A 14,996-nucleotide genomic window follows, 5' to 3' on the forward strand; every position below is an offset into this window, starting at 1 on the left:
TCGGATAAACCGCACGTGGATAATTGAGTCTATTCTATTTATTTGGAACGTTTGATTTGCGATGGAGCATCGCTTTGCAGAAGTTCTTCAGCAACAATCAGTGCTGCTTGAGCCTGGAGTCATGGGCGTTCTGTTTTCAGGCATTTGCTGTCAGTTACTACTCAATGAATGCCCTCCAGGGCGTATATGAGAAATATGCACGTGCTCCGTTGCTGTAACGGGAAGTATATAGACACCAAAACATACATGCCCTCTCAGTTTTGCCCTGACATGCACGCAACACAAGCCGTGCTTGTGTTGAACACGAGTGAGTAGAGCACGTGGACACGACCTCTTCTTGACTCGGGCTTCCACCGTCTGACCTTAAGTATACGGGGCATTTGCTGCTGTGATTGAAACTTTGTTGAGCACAGTCTTCGCAGGGATGCACAATCGAAACATGCCCTGCCTTTAAAATGCTTTTGCATATCAGCCTTTGTTGTTTTTCTTTGTTTCGCCGTGCGTTCTCATACGTAGGACCGATTAAAAGTAACTTTTAATAGGCAGATTAGATATAAAAGGCTGTACTTCCCTCCGTGTTATTCCGATGTTTGCCCTTTATTCGTGTTGCTGGAGCTTTCAGTGACGCTAATCATCGCAGCAAAGAGACTGCAGAATCCCACGGGTAGCTGTTGTAACACCGCCTCCCTGCAGCGGGTTTCTCACTGTACTGATGTCAGCACAGCCGGAGTCCTTTAGGTTATTTTACCAAGCGTGGCGGTAATGGTGGAAAACGTCTACAATTTGAGCTTACAAGGCTTTTTTTATTTGTTGTCGATTTTGAAAATGTGTCCGAGTGCTGTTGCACCTCCTTAAACCGTAAATGGTGAGCATGCATGACTGGTGATTATGAAGTCAAGGTGGCTGCGTGGGTAAGGGGACTGATAGCCGTGCAAGAGCGTAGATCCAGCGTTTTGCGATGACCTGGGTTCAAGCCTTTTACTGCCGTTGATGCTGAAATACTGCTCGTGTTGATGGTCTCAGCATGGATAACTGTTAACTTGCACAAAAACACTGTCATATTCACAACGGGTAGATGATGGTGCAACACCTGCAGTAAGGATATGGCAACAGTGAAAACAATTCTTTGGTAAAGAAATGCATTTTAAAATCTCTTCCACATTTCTACGGATCTTTGTGCTGCCTGCATTGGGTTCCCATTGGATGGAAGCTTCGCCCTGTAGCTATTGGTAAACTGTAAGTTTACGTTGGAGAGTAACATGACACCACCGGTCAGGGTAATGACGATGTGTCTATTTGTCTACAGGTCTATAACCTGTCCCAGAACATCCAGGAGGATGACTTGCAACACCTGCAGGTAACTTATGCTGGCGCACACAACACATGTCACACCTGGGGCCAATTACAATTTATATTTGGGTCATAGGTAATGAATTGCGATCGTCGCGTAATTATAATTGTAGCTAACAATACTGATAGAATTATAATTGACCCCAGGTCTGCCACACACACATTCGCAATGCTTCCCCCTCTATCCAGTTTCATCTGTGTTATGCAACGGAGAGCTCTCCCCGCCGTGGAGCTCATTCACATTGCTCTAACGAGTCTCTGTGGCGCGTTGGTAAATCAATGGAGTGTGGTTTATATGCGTTGCACCTGTGATTGATTGCAGTACTTAATGGAACTCAACTTACCGCAGTACACAGAGGCCACAAAAAAACAATGACAACAATTCACTTATTTCTACAAGGTGCAAGCTTGGAGATGTGAAGGGAGGCTTGAGTTTGTTTGTGCTCAAGCCAGAGCTATAGGCACCTTTAAAAGTGAGTCTGCGTTCACAAAGAAAGAAGAAAACAAAGCAAGTTGGTTGTGAATCGTTTGTGTTGCTATTGTGCTTAGATTCGCGGGAAAAAAATTAAGTAGTTTCTGATAATTTGTTTGTGTGCTCCCAGCGCTCGGCTGATTTCTCACTCCCTTTGCTCACAACAGAGCAATCTAAAGTGACATAATTCACCTTATTCAATGCAAATGTCAGGGGGGAAATTGGACGTTGGGTGGACAAGGTTTTGCAGATTTCCATTTGCTTGGCCCATGCTGTTCTAATGTCACGGCAATGTATTATTAGGAGGGCCACATTCAATGATTGAATCTGACTTACGAAGGTTCATGGGGTTTAGCTCATATTGTGAGCCCATGTGTAGCACGTCTGTTCATAATTACCCACGTGTCTGAAAATTACCTGATATTACAATTTCCCTTTTTCAATTTTTTATTAGTACAGGTTTCCTCCCAGATAAAATATCGCACAAATAATCTCACTAATGAAATTTTCATATAGTGCTATGTTTAGTGATTTTTTCTTTTAATGATCACTAAACGTCGTGTTAAAACACTTTTGGCCTGCAGGTTGCTAAAATAGGAATTCATATGGCCTGGAATAAAAAAGTTTGTCTTCATACTAAGTGCTAACCAGTTTTAGTTGACACGACCACACATACCAACATAATCTTAACGTAACCACAAAGGGTGGTTTTGCTCCACTCGTGGTTCTTGCTAATCACTTGCAAGCAAACTTTAATTCATAGAAATGTATTCATTGCTAGCAGATGATTGTTAATTTTACATTCATCGTTACACTAAAATAACGGTCTAGCATTATCTAAATTTAGTGAAAGACTTAAGTATGCTGTTCCATTTATATTTACCACAATTGGACTTTCCCAGAGTGCGTCACACTTCTATTTGGCATAACCCCTTACTCTATTGGGATGGATAATTGTGGGTACACACTGATGTCATTGGAACCGCTGAACACAATTAACACGCACGGCACAATCAGTTCAAGGAGCTGCTGCCAGACAGCAGCTCCTTGAACTGATTGTGTGAAGCCTTCTGGCCACTGGGCTGTAAAGGGACAATGGGTGAGAGGCGATTATATCGCCCAAATATAGTGAAATGGTTATTGTTGGAGCTGCCAACAATAACCATATTTCCGTTTCAGCAAAAGAAAATGTTTTGCTTGCTGGCTGACTGTGTGATTATTCAGTTTTTTTTTCACTACATCTTTAATGTTTGATCTATTTTTTTTAGCTCTTCACAGAATATGGAAAACTTGCCATGGAGGAAATCTTTCTGAAGCCCTTTCAGGTGAATTGCATTTCACTACTAACGACTTATGTCTTGGAATTCATTACTTTAATGGAAAGCCAGCTGACATAAAACACCTCTTGCAAGGGGAGACCCAGGAAATGTTAATTTGCAAGAAAGGAAATAAATGGAATGGTTATGTACATATGTGTAGAAATGCCTTTGTGTATAAGTATGCACACGCGCAGGCAGTCATGTAATTTTATGAATCTGATGCTGTAAAAAAGTTGCAGTGGCATCACAATGTCGGCGTTGTTTTGAATCGCCATATGTGTTAACTAAAAGGATTCTATCACACGTTGCTCAAAAGCTTATGATTTGAATGGCAACGATTTAACCCCTCCACGATGCAGTGGTTTGTCAGGATTTGAGGTCATAATTCCACTCGCAAAGCAATTACAGGCTGTTCCCAGGTTACGGAAGGGTTAGGTTCCCGAGAGGGATCCGAAACACAAATTTTCCATTTGTTGGAAACTGAACAATTTCCCCAAAATATCAAGATAAAATCCTATTGCCAGAAATAGTTGTGAATGACGAAGGGCTTAATTGTTAGATGAGGAAGGAGAGGAGACAGGCATTACATCGGGGTCAACATGGGCAGTCGTAGATTATAAAGGCATGGATGCAGCTTCCTCTGCACCCCTGCCTTTATGACTCGCTCCGCGGTATTCATCCACAATATCACCACGCTGCAATATTTACGCTTACGGAACTAACGCAAATATATCCGCATATTGATTTTTAAAAAATGATTTATGGGAGCATTTCCGTGAAGTCGGATTTCCGTAAGTCGGGTCTTCCGTAACCCGGGGATTGCCTGTCATCATTTCCAGTGCTTGTAGCGCACATGCAGTCTGCCGTAGCTGCAGGGTCTCCATAAACCAATGGTATACTATTGCCAATGGATTGGCGATAATAGATTCTCATGGGATTGAATACATGTATTGTGAGAATAATATAATTAATGAAACATTACATCTTGACTTGTGGCTGGGCGAACTTTTTTTACTTTGAACTTTACCAAAAAATGTTTCATGGTTATGTTTTATGAGTGCTTACACTGCATTCTTAGTTATGTCATCACATTGGCATTATATTTAAGAGGTGTGGCGATGGCTTGGGGAGTAATTCATCCAGATCCTGGCTGATAATGACCCTGATGATGTCATAGGCGCGTCATCGCTTGAGTGCTCTGACAAGATGCTTTAACGTAACTTTCAAGTATTTTTTTCCCTTTATAACAAGCTTCAAATTGACATTGACAAACCTCTGGTGCAAACGGCGTAGGCATGAATCTGCAAGATTACAGCTGGTTGTGTTTTTTTGCTTTGCGTTTTTCTTGAACTTGAACAACCTGGCGCGTTGCTGCACAGTCACTGGTGCTGCTGGTGCGAGACTGGAGCTTCCCCTACGAGTTCGAGTACGGAAGCGTGGGCGGCACCAAGCTCCTGGAGAAGCGTCTCAAGGTGACTCGTTCAGAATCAGAATTGTTATTTAGACTGGAGGAGGAATCCGATGAGCTATCAAGTTTTTTTCGCAAATGTCTAGTAGCATTGGGTCAGAAAGTTACAACAACAACAAACAATAAAAAAACACGACAGGAATACAAAGTACGTATGTGCGTATGTTGAACTTCTTTCGCGCTGTACGTAGCCAACTGTGCTAATCGGAGGTGTAGGAAAGGTAAACAAATCTCTCCCCCCGCCCTCTGCTGCCGCCATCCTCGGTATCGATGACAGATCTCGGAGAAGCAGCACGAGGAGCTGCAGAGCGTGAGGAAGCACATCCACAGCTGCTTCACGCACATGGGATGCTTCCTCATGCCCCACCCCGGCCTCAACGTGGCCACCAACCCTCACTTTGATGGGCGTCTTGCCGGTGAGCCACGCGGTGCCCAGTCAGCATTCTGCACACGGCACACACACACTTGTCTGTTCATTTGTCTGTGTTCCAGTCTGTCTGCCTGTCTGTCTGCTGCCCATATGCCTGTTTACTCATCTGCCTGCCTGCCTCCGTGCCTGTCTCTGTGGGACTGCCTACAAGCCTGCCTGCCAGTCTGCCTGCCAGTCATAACGATCATCCGTGCGTTTGGTCTGCTTGACCATCTACTTAAAATATTTTCCTCAATGCACAGTTCGGCTACAAATACAACATTTTTGTTGCAGTCTCTGTGGTAGCGTAATCCCACATCTTCTTTAGTTTTTAACTTACAGCACAATTTATGTTGCAAATCCCAAGGTATAAATAAAAAAAACCACATAGATATTGTTTACCCCAGGTAAGGTACTTTTTAGCTATGGGAAGACGACCGTGAAAAGTTCCATCATTCATGAGGGTCTTTTTTAACCTCCATTCAAGAGGGGCCACTCGCCAGTTCATCGCTGTCCTTGCCAGGTCGGTGTAGGTGGGACACGCAGCATGGACTCGGTGACCCACATAATAGAGCAAAACAATTCCCAGCCAGACCCAACCGTAATAATTCTGAGGATCCAAGACACAACTGGATTGAGGGCATCTCCTCTGTGATGCAGGGCCTGCCACCAGCCCTTGCGTTTGCTTCACGCTTCCCATTCATCTCAGCATGGTGCTTTGTGCGGTCATTGCTTGCAGGAAGCGACCCACGCTGTTGCACCAGGTACGGGTTTAGTGGCGAAGGGCTCGGGGGATGTGAGAGATCACGGCATAAGCCAACGTTTCGGAATTAATAAGCCGTGCGCGCTCATTGAAGTGTGCATACCCATGGCTCGAATGTGAATAGAAACGTCGCTAAATTCACATACGTCATCGATGTTGGCTTTTTTGCGATTGTTTTGTAAGCATTGTTTGTTGTTGTTTTTTTTCTTCCTTTTAATTTCTTCTTTGTTTTGTTACATTACAGGTGGTTTATTGACGTAGTAGTCGATATTATCCCTTGGGCGGAAATGGTTAAAAAAAACGGGGTGTCTCCAGCATTGACTGCCAAGTGAGTGAGTGGCGTGTGTGGCTCAGCGACGCAACGTGTGTGACTCAGCGTGTGTGGCTTCGGGTGCGTGGCTCAGCGTGCGTGGCTCAGCGTGCGTGGCTAAGCGTGTGTGACTCAGCGTGCGTGTGTGTGACGGCTTCCCCTTGCCGGCTGTGCCGACCATTGCCGAGTGCCGATGCGTGTTGCGAGATCTGCAGCCGATATCTGAAACTTATGGCGTGTGTATTTTATTTGTGAGTTTTCTCTACCCCCTTTGTTCTTGAAAAACAAAAATCCTTTCAGTCTGTTCTCGAGCATCGGCAACAGCCTTGTTTTACACGAAAAAAAACTCAACACATCCGTCAATAACGCCGCCTTAATTTTTTTGTTTTTTGTATGTGTTGGGTTTTTTTTGCATAAAACTCCTGAGATATTAGTAATTGTAATGTTTACAAGGACACAGTCGATATCTGTGTCATGGAACAGACCACATATACCAAACATCGTGATCCTTTACTCGCCATGATGCCCGTAGCCTACGACGTATGCACGGCTGCGGTGGTTTTGTAGCCATTTGAGGGGGAGCGTGAGAGGGATGGCTCCTGGTGCTGGTGGCTCACCAGCGTTGATAACGAGGCACGTGTGGAGCCCGGAGCTGGTGCGCCGCAGCGAGAGCGCGGAATCCCTCGTGGGCCCTGGGGAGGAGGTCTGACGACGGCATCGCTGCGCCTGCAGCACGAGTTGTGAGCGCAAGCTCCGAGTGGCTTATTTATTTAGTGCATGTGTGAACGTGTGCGTGTGTTTAACATGGCGGTTCTCAACTTGAGGGTACAAGTATCCTCTGGAAATGTTATAATGATTTTTAGATACAGGCAGGAAACTTCAAGAGCCTCTCAGCCAAAGCAATATCTGTGGAAAGAGCTCTGCTGCAGTGTTATTCACATGTGCATTCTTTGTTTGCGTTTGCCAGTTAATACAATGAGATACGAGGTTGAGAACCGCCGCACTAGCACTTTTGCTGTCAAGCTTGCCTGCAGAATAATAATAAGGTTCTAAAATATCCTACAGAGAACCACAGTTCAACAGATAATAACCACAGTAAATGGGCACAATCATAATGCTGTGGTTTCTGACTCCATTTTTCTCGGAGGATGTATGGCTTTTGTGTTTTGTCTGGCTGGGAAATAGATTTTAATGCTTAAGTACGTGTTTATGTTATTTACCGTAAAATCTGCCGGTATTGAATAACTAAGAGACACAAGCCCTTTGCGGACGCAGTAAGTTAGCTTCACGTGTGAGAGCTTGTTTGGCAGGTACTTTCAGTGGAGGAGAACATGCAGATAAAATGAACGAGGAAGGGGCTGTTCTGTGGCACCAATGGAGTTTGAATTAATTGGCCAGGTATTTTAATCACATTACAGGCGCTTGGTCATCGAGGCGCCCGCGGCCGTGTTGCGCGATGCGTGTAGACCTGTGCAGTTGAACGGGCACCACGTGCTGTTGTCGTCATGCTCACGAACCCCCGCTCAAGAAAATTGCCCACTGCTTCGCGCTTACTCGGGTGACCCCGTACTGAGTTTGTATCAATGCGCATCTCCTCGGACCTCTGGAGTTTGGTGCATGCCACGTGTACCCATTGCTCTCACGGCAACGGTGCCTACTTCGCGCATTCCACGTGCGTGTCAACGGATCAGGAGGTACCACCGTACTTGTGATGCGGCGCACTCGGCGATTTCTTCTTCACTCCCCCTGCTGGCCGGTCTCATGTTGCCACGAGTCGGTCAATCTCGCGCCACCCTCGGGCCCAACTCACACATTGCTCGTCTTCCAGCTTGAGAGGTCTGCGGTTTATGAATTTCTCCTGGAAAGGCTTAGCAGTCAAACAGCGATAGAGACTCAAGAACCGGGCAATGTTAAGTCACCCTTTTAATTACAATCGGACGATACCCTTGGGTTTTATTTGGTGAAGAAATACACAGGAATCCGTGGAAGCTGTGTGGCCTTTACAGGAAAAAAATATGAAGTCGAGGTATTGTATTTAATGAACAGGTTCAGTATTAACATGCAAATTCAAATTAGATGTACTTTGTGGATATATATAAAACTGGCACACATCAGTTAATGAAGGTTTAAATCAGCTAAAATTGACCGTACTGTATTTTTTATAGTAAAGTTATACATTTAAACAGAGGAGAAATAGTTGAATATATGGGCAGCTGAGTGATAGCCACGTTCTGTCATGTGGAGATTTACTCGAGACTGAAGGGGAATTCGTAGGAGGACGGGTCAGGGGACACAAGTTGGGACTGGGAAGTGGGTGCAGGGCTGTGAAGTGCAGGGATGTGAAGCGTAGTCCAGCTTAGCAGGGGTCTGTCAGACGCTGGCGGAGGGGATGGACGCCAGTGAAGGGATTTTGATAGCTGGTGCAGCGTGGATCTGCCGACGGGTCTGAGAGTGGAGCCGATCAGCAGTGTTGCATAAAAGCTGTACGTCGCTTGTCTTTCCGAGAGGATTTCATTGGATCTAGAGATGATTTGCGCAGGGTAGTGTTTGGTAGTTCACTAATTCCTTCCTTGCAGTGTACTTATCTACATGGGAGGAAACCAGAATATTCTGAGACGTAGGTGTGGTTTATAATTATGATGATGATGACGACGATGATGAAAATCAATTCTCAAATGAATGGGTGACACCTACCTGCTGTACTATCATCTCCTGGCCACTTTGTCGCTCGGCAGACGATCGCCGCGTTTCCTTCGCTCACCACCATGCGTCGTCTGGGCGTTGTCACCGGAGGTGGTGCAGCTGTGCCGAGTCGTGTGGCCCCAAATTCCCTGCCCCCCGCCCCCCCTGTCTGTTCCTCACCACCCACGTGTCTTGCATTGAACATCAAAAGAGACATCCCATGAACGGCCCAGCATTTAACGTTATCCCTGGCGCTCCCCCGACAGTGGGGCATTGTTCGCCGGTGTTGTGGCTAAGCTTAACCAGCAATATGTATTTTAAAGAACAGCGCCTTCCTTGTTAGTGGTCTGCATGAAGGTAAATAGATCTGCCTTGTGCATTGATTTTTATTCAACATAAGTAACTTCGCAAAAACAAAGTGTGCGTGCGTGCTGTAGAGGGAGCTGCTGTTCACAGAAAGGTTCGGCGCGCGTGATCCCCGAGTGGACGGCGCTCGTGAACCCCGAGTGAACGGTGGCTGCAGGAGCCCCCGCCACATGTGGCTGGGTTCCACCCATCTCCCAGTGCGAGGGGTTCAGCTCACTAAACTTTTTTTGCTTGTGTGTCTTTCCGCTTGTTTGAAGATTTGGTTAAATAACCTAAAAAAAATCCATGTTCGCTTATTAAAAAATAACAAAGCCTGAGGTGCAGTGACCGGGTGGCTGAGAGGTCAGTGCACTGAGCTGGCACCGCTGTGATCCCGTGTTTGAATCCTGGCAGCCGCCCGTGAGTAAGCGGAGTTCTCAAGTCTAGAGAGTTGGTGACCTCAGCCCCCAGGTACCAGTGACTAATAAACCATGACTTTAGATTCGTTTTTCCACATAATTTAGCTCAATTACATTTGCTCAGAATTAAATAAATATTGGTTTCACTGTCGTGCAATGAACAATTCTCTCTGTAGCAGACATCACGGGAAACTTTGCTCCTTAATTGGTGGACAAAGAGAGTCGCTCGAGATCAATTTTTAGAAGTTAGTTTTGCGATATCTCATTCCACAGACCGTTCTCTAACACGGTGTGGGGTGCACTGCCTTGCGAGAGGTGTAAACGGATTGTTCGTCACGCGACGTTGCGCCCATTGGCATGCAATAGAGGAAAATGATGAAGAGACTTTCGAGCGAAGTGAAACCGGATGGAGGCGGCGTGGTGTAACTTGGGGGACGTGGTCGTGCTGTGGCGTCGGGGTGCAGACATTGATCCCGAGTTCAAGAAGCATCTGCAGGAGCTCGTGCCCATGCTGCTGTCACCGACCAATCTCGTCGTCAAGGAGATTAACGGCTCCAAGATCACCTGCCGAGGCCTCGTTGAGTACTTCAAGGTGAGTGAAACCCACGAACGCCACGTGTCGCCGACCGGCAGCTGTAAACTGAGAAAAGCGGTGGCCGACGCGCTGCACGATGAGTCTGGCGACCTGGGATAGATTCTTGACCGCGGCTAACGTCCGTGGCGATTGAGATTCGAACCAATCCTCGGCCCTTCCCCCCCCCGTCTTCACCAACCCGCACTCACCAACGTGGTGAAGTATGGTTAAGCAGCCCCCGTAAACTGGCACAGCGTGAGGAGGTCTTTGTCCGGCAGTGGATTAGTAAAGACTGAAAGCGATTACTTACCAAGTGAAGAAAGCTTCGCCACGTTACAAACACTTTATCAGTTGGATCCTGCATTGGAATGTTCGGCCTGTCTACTTCACGTGACAGGAAACCAGAGCAGCTGGAATAACAGCACACGTGCGACAGGATAACGGTTAAGGTCCACAACCTGCCACGTAGGTATTCGCGGTTGTGCCATGTAGCTCAAGTGTGTTTTCGGGTTGTACCATAGAACCGTTCGATGAGCTTGTGAGGAGACAGGCTGCTGAAAAACATACTCGCAAACACACTGGGGGACCTATTTTCTGTACTGAACGATGCTGGCCTGTCAGTGGCTAGCTTATCCTTCTGACAACTTTTTTTATATACACTGCAATTGTTCAACTATGATTACATATAATTATTAATCATGGTCTTGGAATATGTAATGCTGGTCTGGAAATGTATGTATGTATGTATGTTGAACGTCTTTCACACCGTTTGTAGCCAATCGTGCTAAGCGGAGGTGCGATGGCATGAACGTGTTAAAGTCCTGGAGTACATCTGTGCATCTCAGTCCTAGTAATTAAATCCTTTAAGCAAACTCTTAAACTATCAACGTGATTGTATACATTGGCCCTGGCATGCGTATTAAAAGTCTGCCAATGCTATAGTTCTGACGTAAAGCAAGCAGCGGTCAGTCACTAAGCTTACGCATTGGCGTTGTCTCCTGGCTGCATCCTGCCCTGGCTGTGTTTTGGCTGACGACGCAGGCGTACATGAAAATCTACCAGGGTGAGGAGCTGCCCCATCCCAAGTCAATGCTGCAGGTGAGGCGCGTCGCTCCCGCCCTGCCCTCCGACCGCTTCACCCGTGCATCCTGCACGCTCCGTGCTGCCGCTCGTCGGCGCCGTGCGTCCATACGTTTGCCCGCCTCGGGTCTTTTGTCGCGTTCGGTATCGCCGTAGCCCGCCGGCCGCTTGGGGCGAGCGTGCATCATGGTCGAGTCGGTCTCTCGTGTGGCGCGCGCGGTGACGTGTTGCTCGCTCGGGAGCGACACGTCATGCTGGTGTGTGCGTGCGCGCAAAACCCGATGACCCTCTGACGTGGGTCGTGTGGGTCTTCACGCACGTGCATGTTAATAACTTTTTACTCAGACGTCGTATCGTTAAATTAGCCTTCCGTAAGTAACAAATATACATAAAAACACGTGGTGGGGCCGTTTATTGTACTGTATGGCCTTTGGTGGGGGTTGGATCCCGAGACCCATCATCCACAGCGGCGCTCCGCCACTTGGCGGCTCGCACTCTGACGGCCCCCTGTCTGTATAAAACCTCGCGATAAATTACTTCTATTGAAGAAACGTGTTGGGCCTCGCACAGTGTGCGGCCCGTCTAGGATTGTGTATTGTGGTCTGCAGTCAGTGCAACAACCTTCAGGGGCAACTATTGCCCCAACACGTTCTCACGACTCGCCACTCAGCGTTCATAGTTGCTGCATATTTTATTTATTTGCTCAAATCCCATCGCGACGAGCGAGCAGCTGTGTTTTTTTCTCCGCCGCCGTGGGCCTCCGTCGCCACGGTGCGGTGCTTCGTTACTACGACATCTCCTCTTGTCGTGCTCTTTTGGCAGCCTCACTTCACGATTGCCATCGATTGCTGATCGTTGTCGTGCGCATGTTTTGTCGGTCGGTAACCGAGCTTGTTGGGTCTCATTTCAGGCCACGGCCGAAGCCAATAACCTGGCTGCAGTGGCGCTGTCCAAGGACAGCTACGTGAAGGCGATGGAACAGGTGAGGACATCGCGGTCGCTGCCGCTGCCGTCTTGATGGGGCTAAATTCACGTGCGCCAGAGACGATGGCCTGAATAAGGAATGGGAACTTTGGATAAGAATCGCCTGATATAAGTTTTAACAAGCTCGCTGTAATGAAATGTTGCCAGCCAGTCTGCACGAGCCTGTCGTTTCATATCTCACCCCCATTTGATAATGCAGCAGAACATTAATAAATACCCTACCGATCATATCTGGATTTCCATTAACGACATCCATTTAGCCGAGATGATGGCATTCGTTGTGTTTAAGGACTCACGAGAAAACACCTCTTAGGTGGGCTGCGAAAAGACTACCGTTTCTCACCCTGAAAAAGACAAGCCACAGTGCCATTGTGGCCATGCACGCTGAGCTGTGGAACACACAGTGACCCACTATAGTCTGCACTTAGTTAATGGAGGAGGAACAGCAAAACTACACACTCTCCTGAAGCCGTCTCATCGTAGCTAGCAGACATCAACATTGGCATTTAGCTCCTTAACATATTGCTGCTATAAGCAATGCAAAAATAATATTCAAAACACCCTGTATCACCATGTGCAAGAGTTTGCCTTGGTGTTACCCAAATCGCAAATATGAAAATTACTTAGAATGAAGTATGAATTCAATAACAATCATTCCCTTATATTGGCACTTGCCTTGTGAAAAACGTCCTGTGTTTCAGCAGGCCATCATAGTTTTAAATAATGTAATTTATCAATGACCGATAGTCAAATATTGATGGAATGGTAGCCTAGAAATATAACGCATCTGAGAGCATGTCAACAAAGGAGTTGGAGCGATAAAATCGGCTTGTGTGCAGGTGAGAGGTGAATTATCACATTGCAGGATCGGGATATACGTGGCAATAGCTTTGGAAGCTCTTCATCCAGCAGAAATTTGATCGTCGCTGATAATGTTGGATTTATTATTGGACAGATACAGATGAGTAAACCCCTCTAAACTTTTTATAATTTTCAGTTCAACTGCATACTAACGATTAAACTTCCCTTGCACCTACATCTGTTCACAAGTCATTTTCCAATGAACATTTCTGTAATTATTCATAATAAAAAAACACCCGGTGGGAAAAACACCATTAAGCAATGTAGTGTTGCCTCTGGAGACAGATTTGACCGCCCTATCCATATTCTCTGTGTCCCTGCGCTCTTTTGAAAACCTCAAGCTCTGTCATATTGCTGGCTTTGTAGGTTTTTGAAAGGCATGTATAAGTTGAAAGGTGAAACATCGGTCAGATGTGTTTTTTTCCTCTTTTCAATCTCTTTTGATATTTTTATTTTTATTTCTAGTTGGGTGCAAGGGGGTGTGTTGATCAGAGGGCTGCTTTCAGACGAACAGTGGACGATTTTGTAGTCCGCCTACTAAAGAACGTTGGCGTTTTGAGCCTTGCCTTTTCTGAGTAATTCGGAGCCTTTGCCTGCAGACAACCAAGCCACTGCAAAACATGACCATCCCTGCTCGCCGAGTCGTTTGCATGAATGTTTATTTATGCATTTTTTTAATAGCTATGCAAGAATGTGCAGCACAGCTGAGTCATCTGCTTTGCAGTACAGCTAAACGCCTCCATCTTCGTCCAGCTGAAATAGCGTTCTGGACACACTTAAGGTTTTAGTAAATTTGAGCCAGACCGGTGGCACACACGCAGTGTGCAACCATTCCTTGCATGTTGTTGAACTATTTTTATTAGTTTACAATGTTGAATAACTCCACAGAAGTAAGCCTCGTAAATCTTCTTGGTTCTTTCGGTAAAGTCACGTAGAAGGGAAATAATGAAATAATAAAAATAAAACATCAAATACAAAGTTTATTATTTATTATTATTCTTTTATTATTATTTCCCTTCTACGTGACTTTACCGAAAGAACCAAGAAGATGAATCCCTGCAGTCACGAAAGCTTTAAATCGAAATTTAAGCCTCATAAAATTGTGACTTAATGTGCTCACAGGTGGAAAACGGTCATCGTTTCCAAAAGGATGGAGGCATGTTGTTGGTGTGAGTTGTTGCCCTTGCAGATTGATGCCAACCGTTCTATCATTTACGCCAGACTTTCTGATGGGGCGCTCTTTCGAATGTGACTTGGAGTTTCTCATTCAGGTTTTTATTTTTGTTGCAGAGCTCTGGGCTCACGAATGCTGCAAGCATTTTACCCCCCTTTGAGACACAGCCTCGGCGTGTCTCGCGGAATACGCTTTAAAGTATATTGCTTTAAAAAAATACTTTTCTATTTAAGCATCCCCAAAGGGAATGCAGTCACTGTCTGAGCCTCCAGAGACCCATCGCACAATGACATCCATTCAATATTCCCTGGCTCTGTATCCGATGCCCCTCGAAGCGTTTCCTTTGGGCCACCGAGCCAAAGAAAACAACCCGACACCACCACTGTCGCCACATAGCGGTGATTATTCAATGCTGGGTGTGGTGGCACATGCACACATGCGTGCGTGCCGCGTTTTAGAGGTGGAGTTGGTGGGTCACAGACATCTCCGTTTGGCCACGACTGAACCTGTAGGGCTGCAATGTGGCCTGCAGAAGACGGTACAGCAAGTAGGTTGCTGGATTTTTGAGCGTTGGTCACAGTCGCGCATCCTCCCCTGCTCACAAAAACCGCGTTGCAGTTCAACTCGGCCTGAAAATGGGTTGAAGAGTCGGGTAGGGGGGAGGGGTAGCTTCTGGGAGTGAGCGGCCGCCCACTCGTGCTCCTGGCCGTATTGTGCCGACGCAACGGAGTGTGCGGGAGATTGAACGCGACGCGTGTACCCGAACCAGACCCCGTGACGCACGTT

At 46.5% G+C, this 14,996-nt stretch overlaps 1 protein-coding gene across 3 annotated transcripts in view; it reads left to right on the top strand.

Annotated features, from left to right (window-relative positions):
* LOC144933666 (atlastin-1-like) overlaps positions 1-14,996 on the top strand; it is a 41,292-nt gene that overhangs the window by 14,652 nt on the left and 11,644 nt on the right. For all 3 annotated transcript variants that reach the window (XM_078858719.1, XM_078858718.1, XM_078858720.1), the window contains exons 5-11: positions 1,307-1,357; positions 3,091-3,147; positions 4,521-4,613; positions 4,887-5,025; positions 10,002-10,129; positions 11,153-11,209; positions 12,102-12,173. In XM_078858719.1, the coding sequence (XP_078714845.1) occupies positions 1,307-1,357; positions 3,091-3,147; positions 4,521-4,613; positions 4,887-5,025; positions 10,002-10,129; positions 11,153-11,209; positions 12,102-12,173 (597 nt within the window). The remainder of the gene's footprint in view (positions 1-1,306; positions 1,358-3,090; positions 3,148-4,520; positions 4,614-4,886; positions 5,026-10,001; positions 10,130-11,152; positions 11,210-12,101; positions 12,174-14,996) is intronic.

The sequence above is a fragment of the Lampetra fluviatilis genome, chromosome 7 (genome assembly GCF_964198595.1).
Source record: "Lampetra fluviatilis chromosome 7, kcLamFluv1.1, whole genome shotgun sequence".
NCBI classification, from domain to species: domain Eukaryota; kingdom Metazoa; phylum Chordata; class Hyperoartia; order Petromyzontiformes; family Petromyzontidae; genus Lampetra; species Lampetra fluviatilis.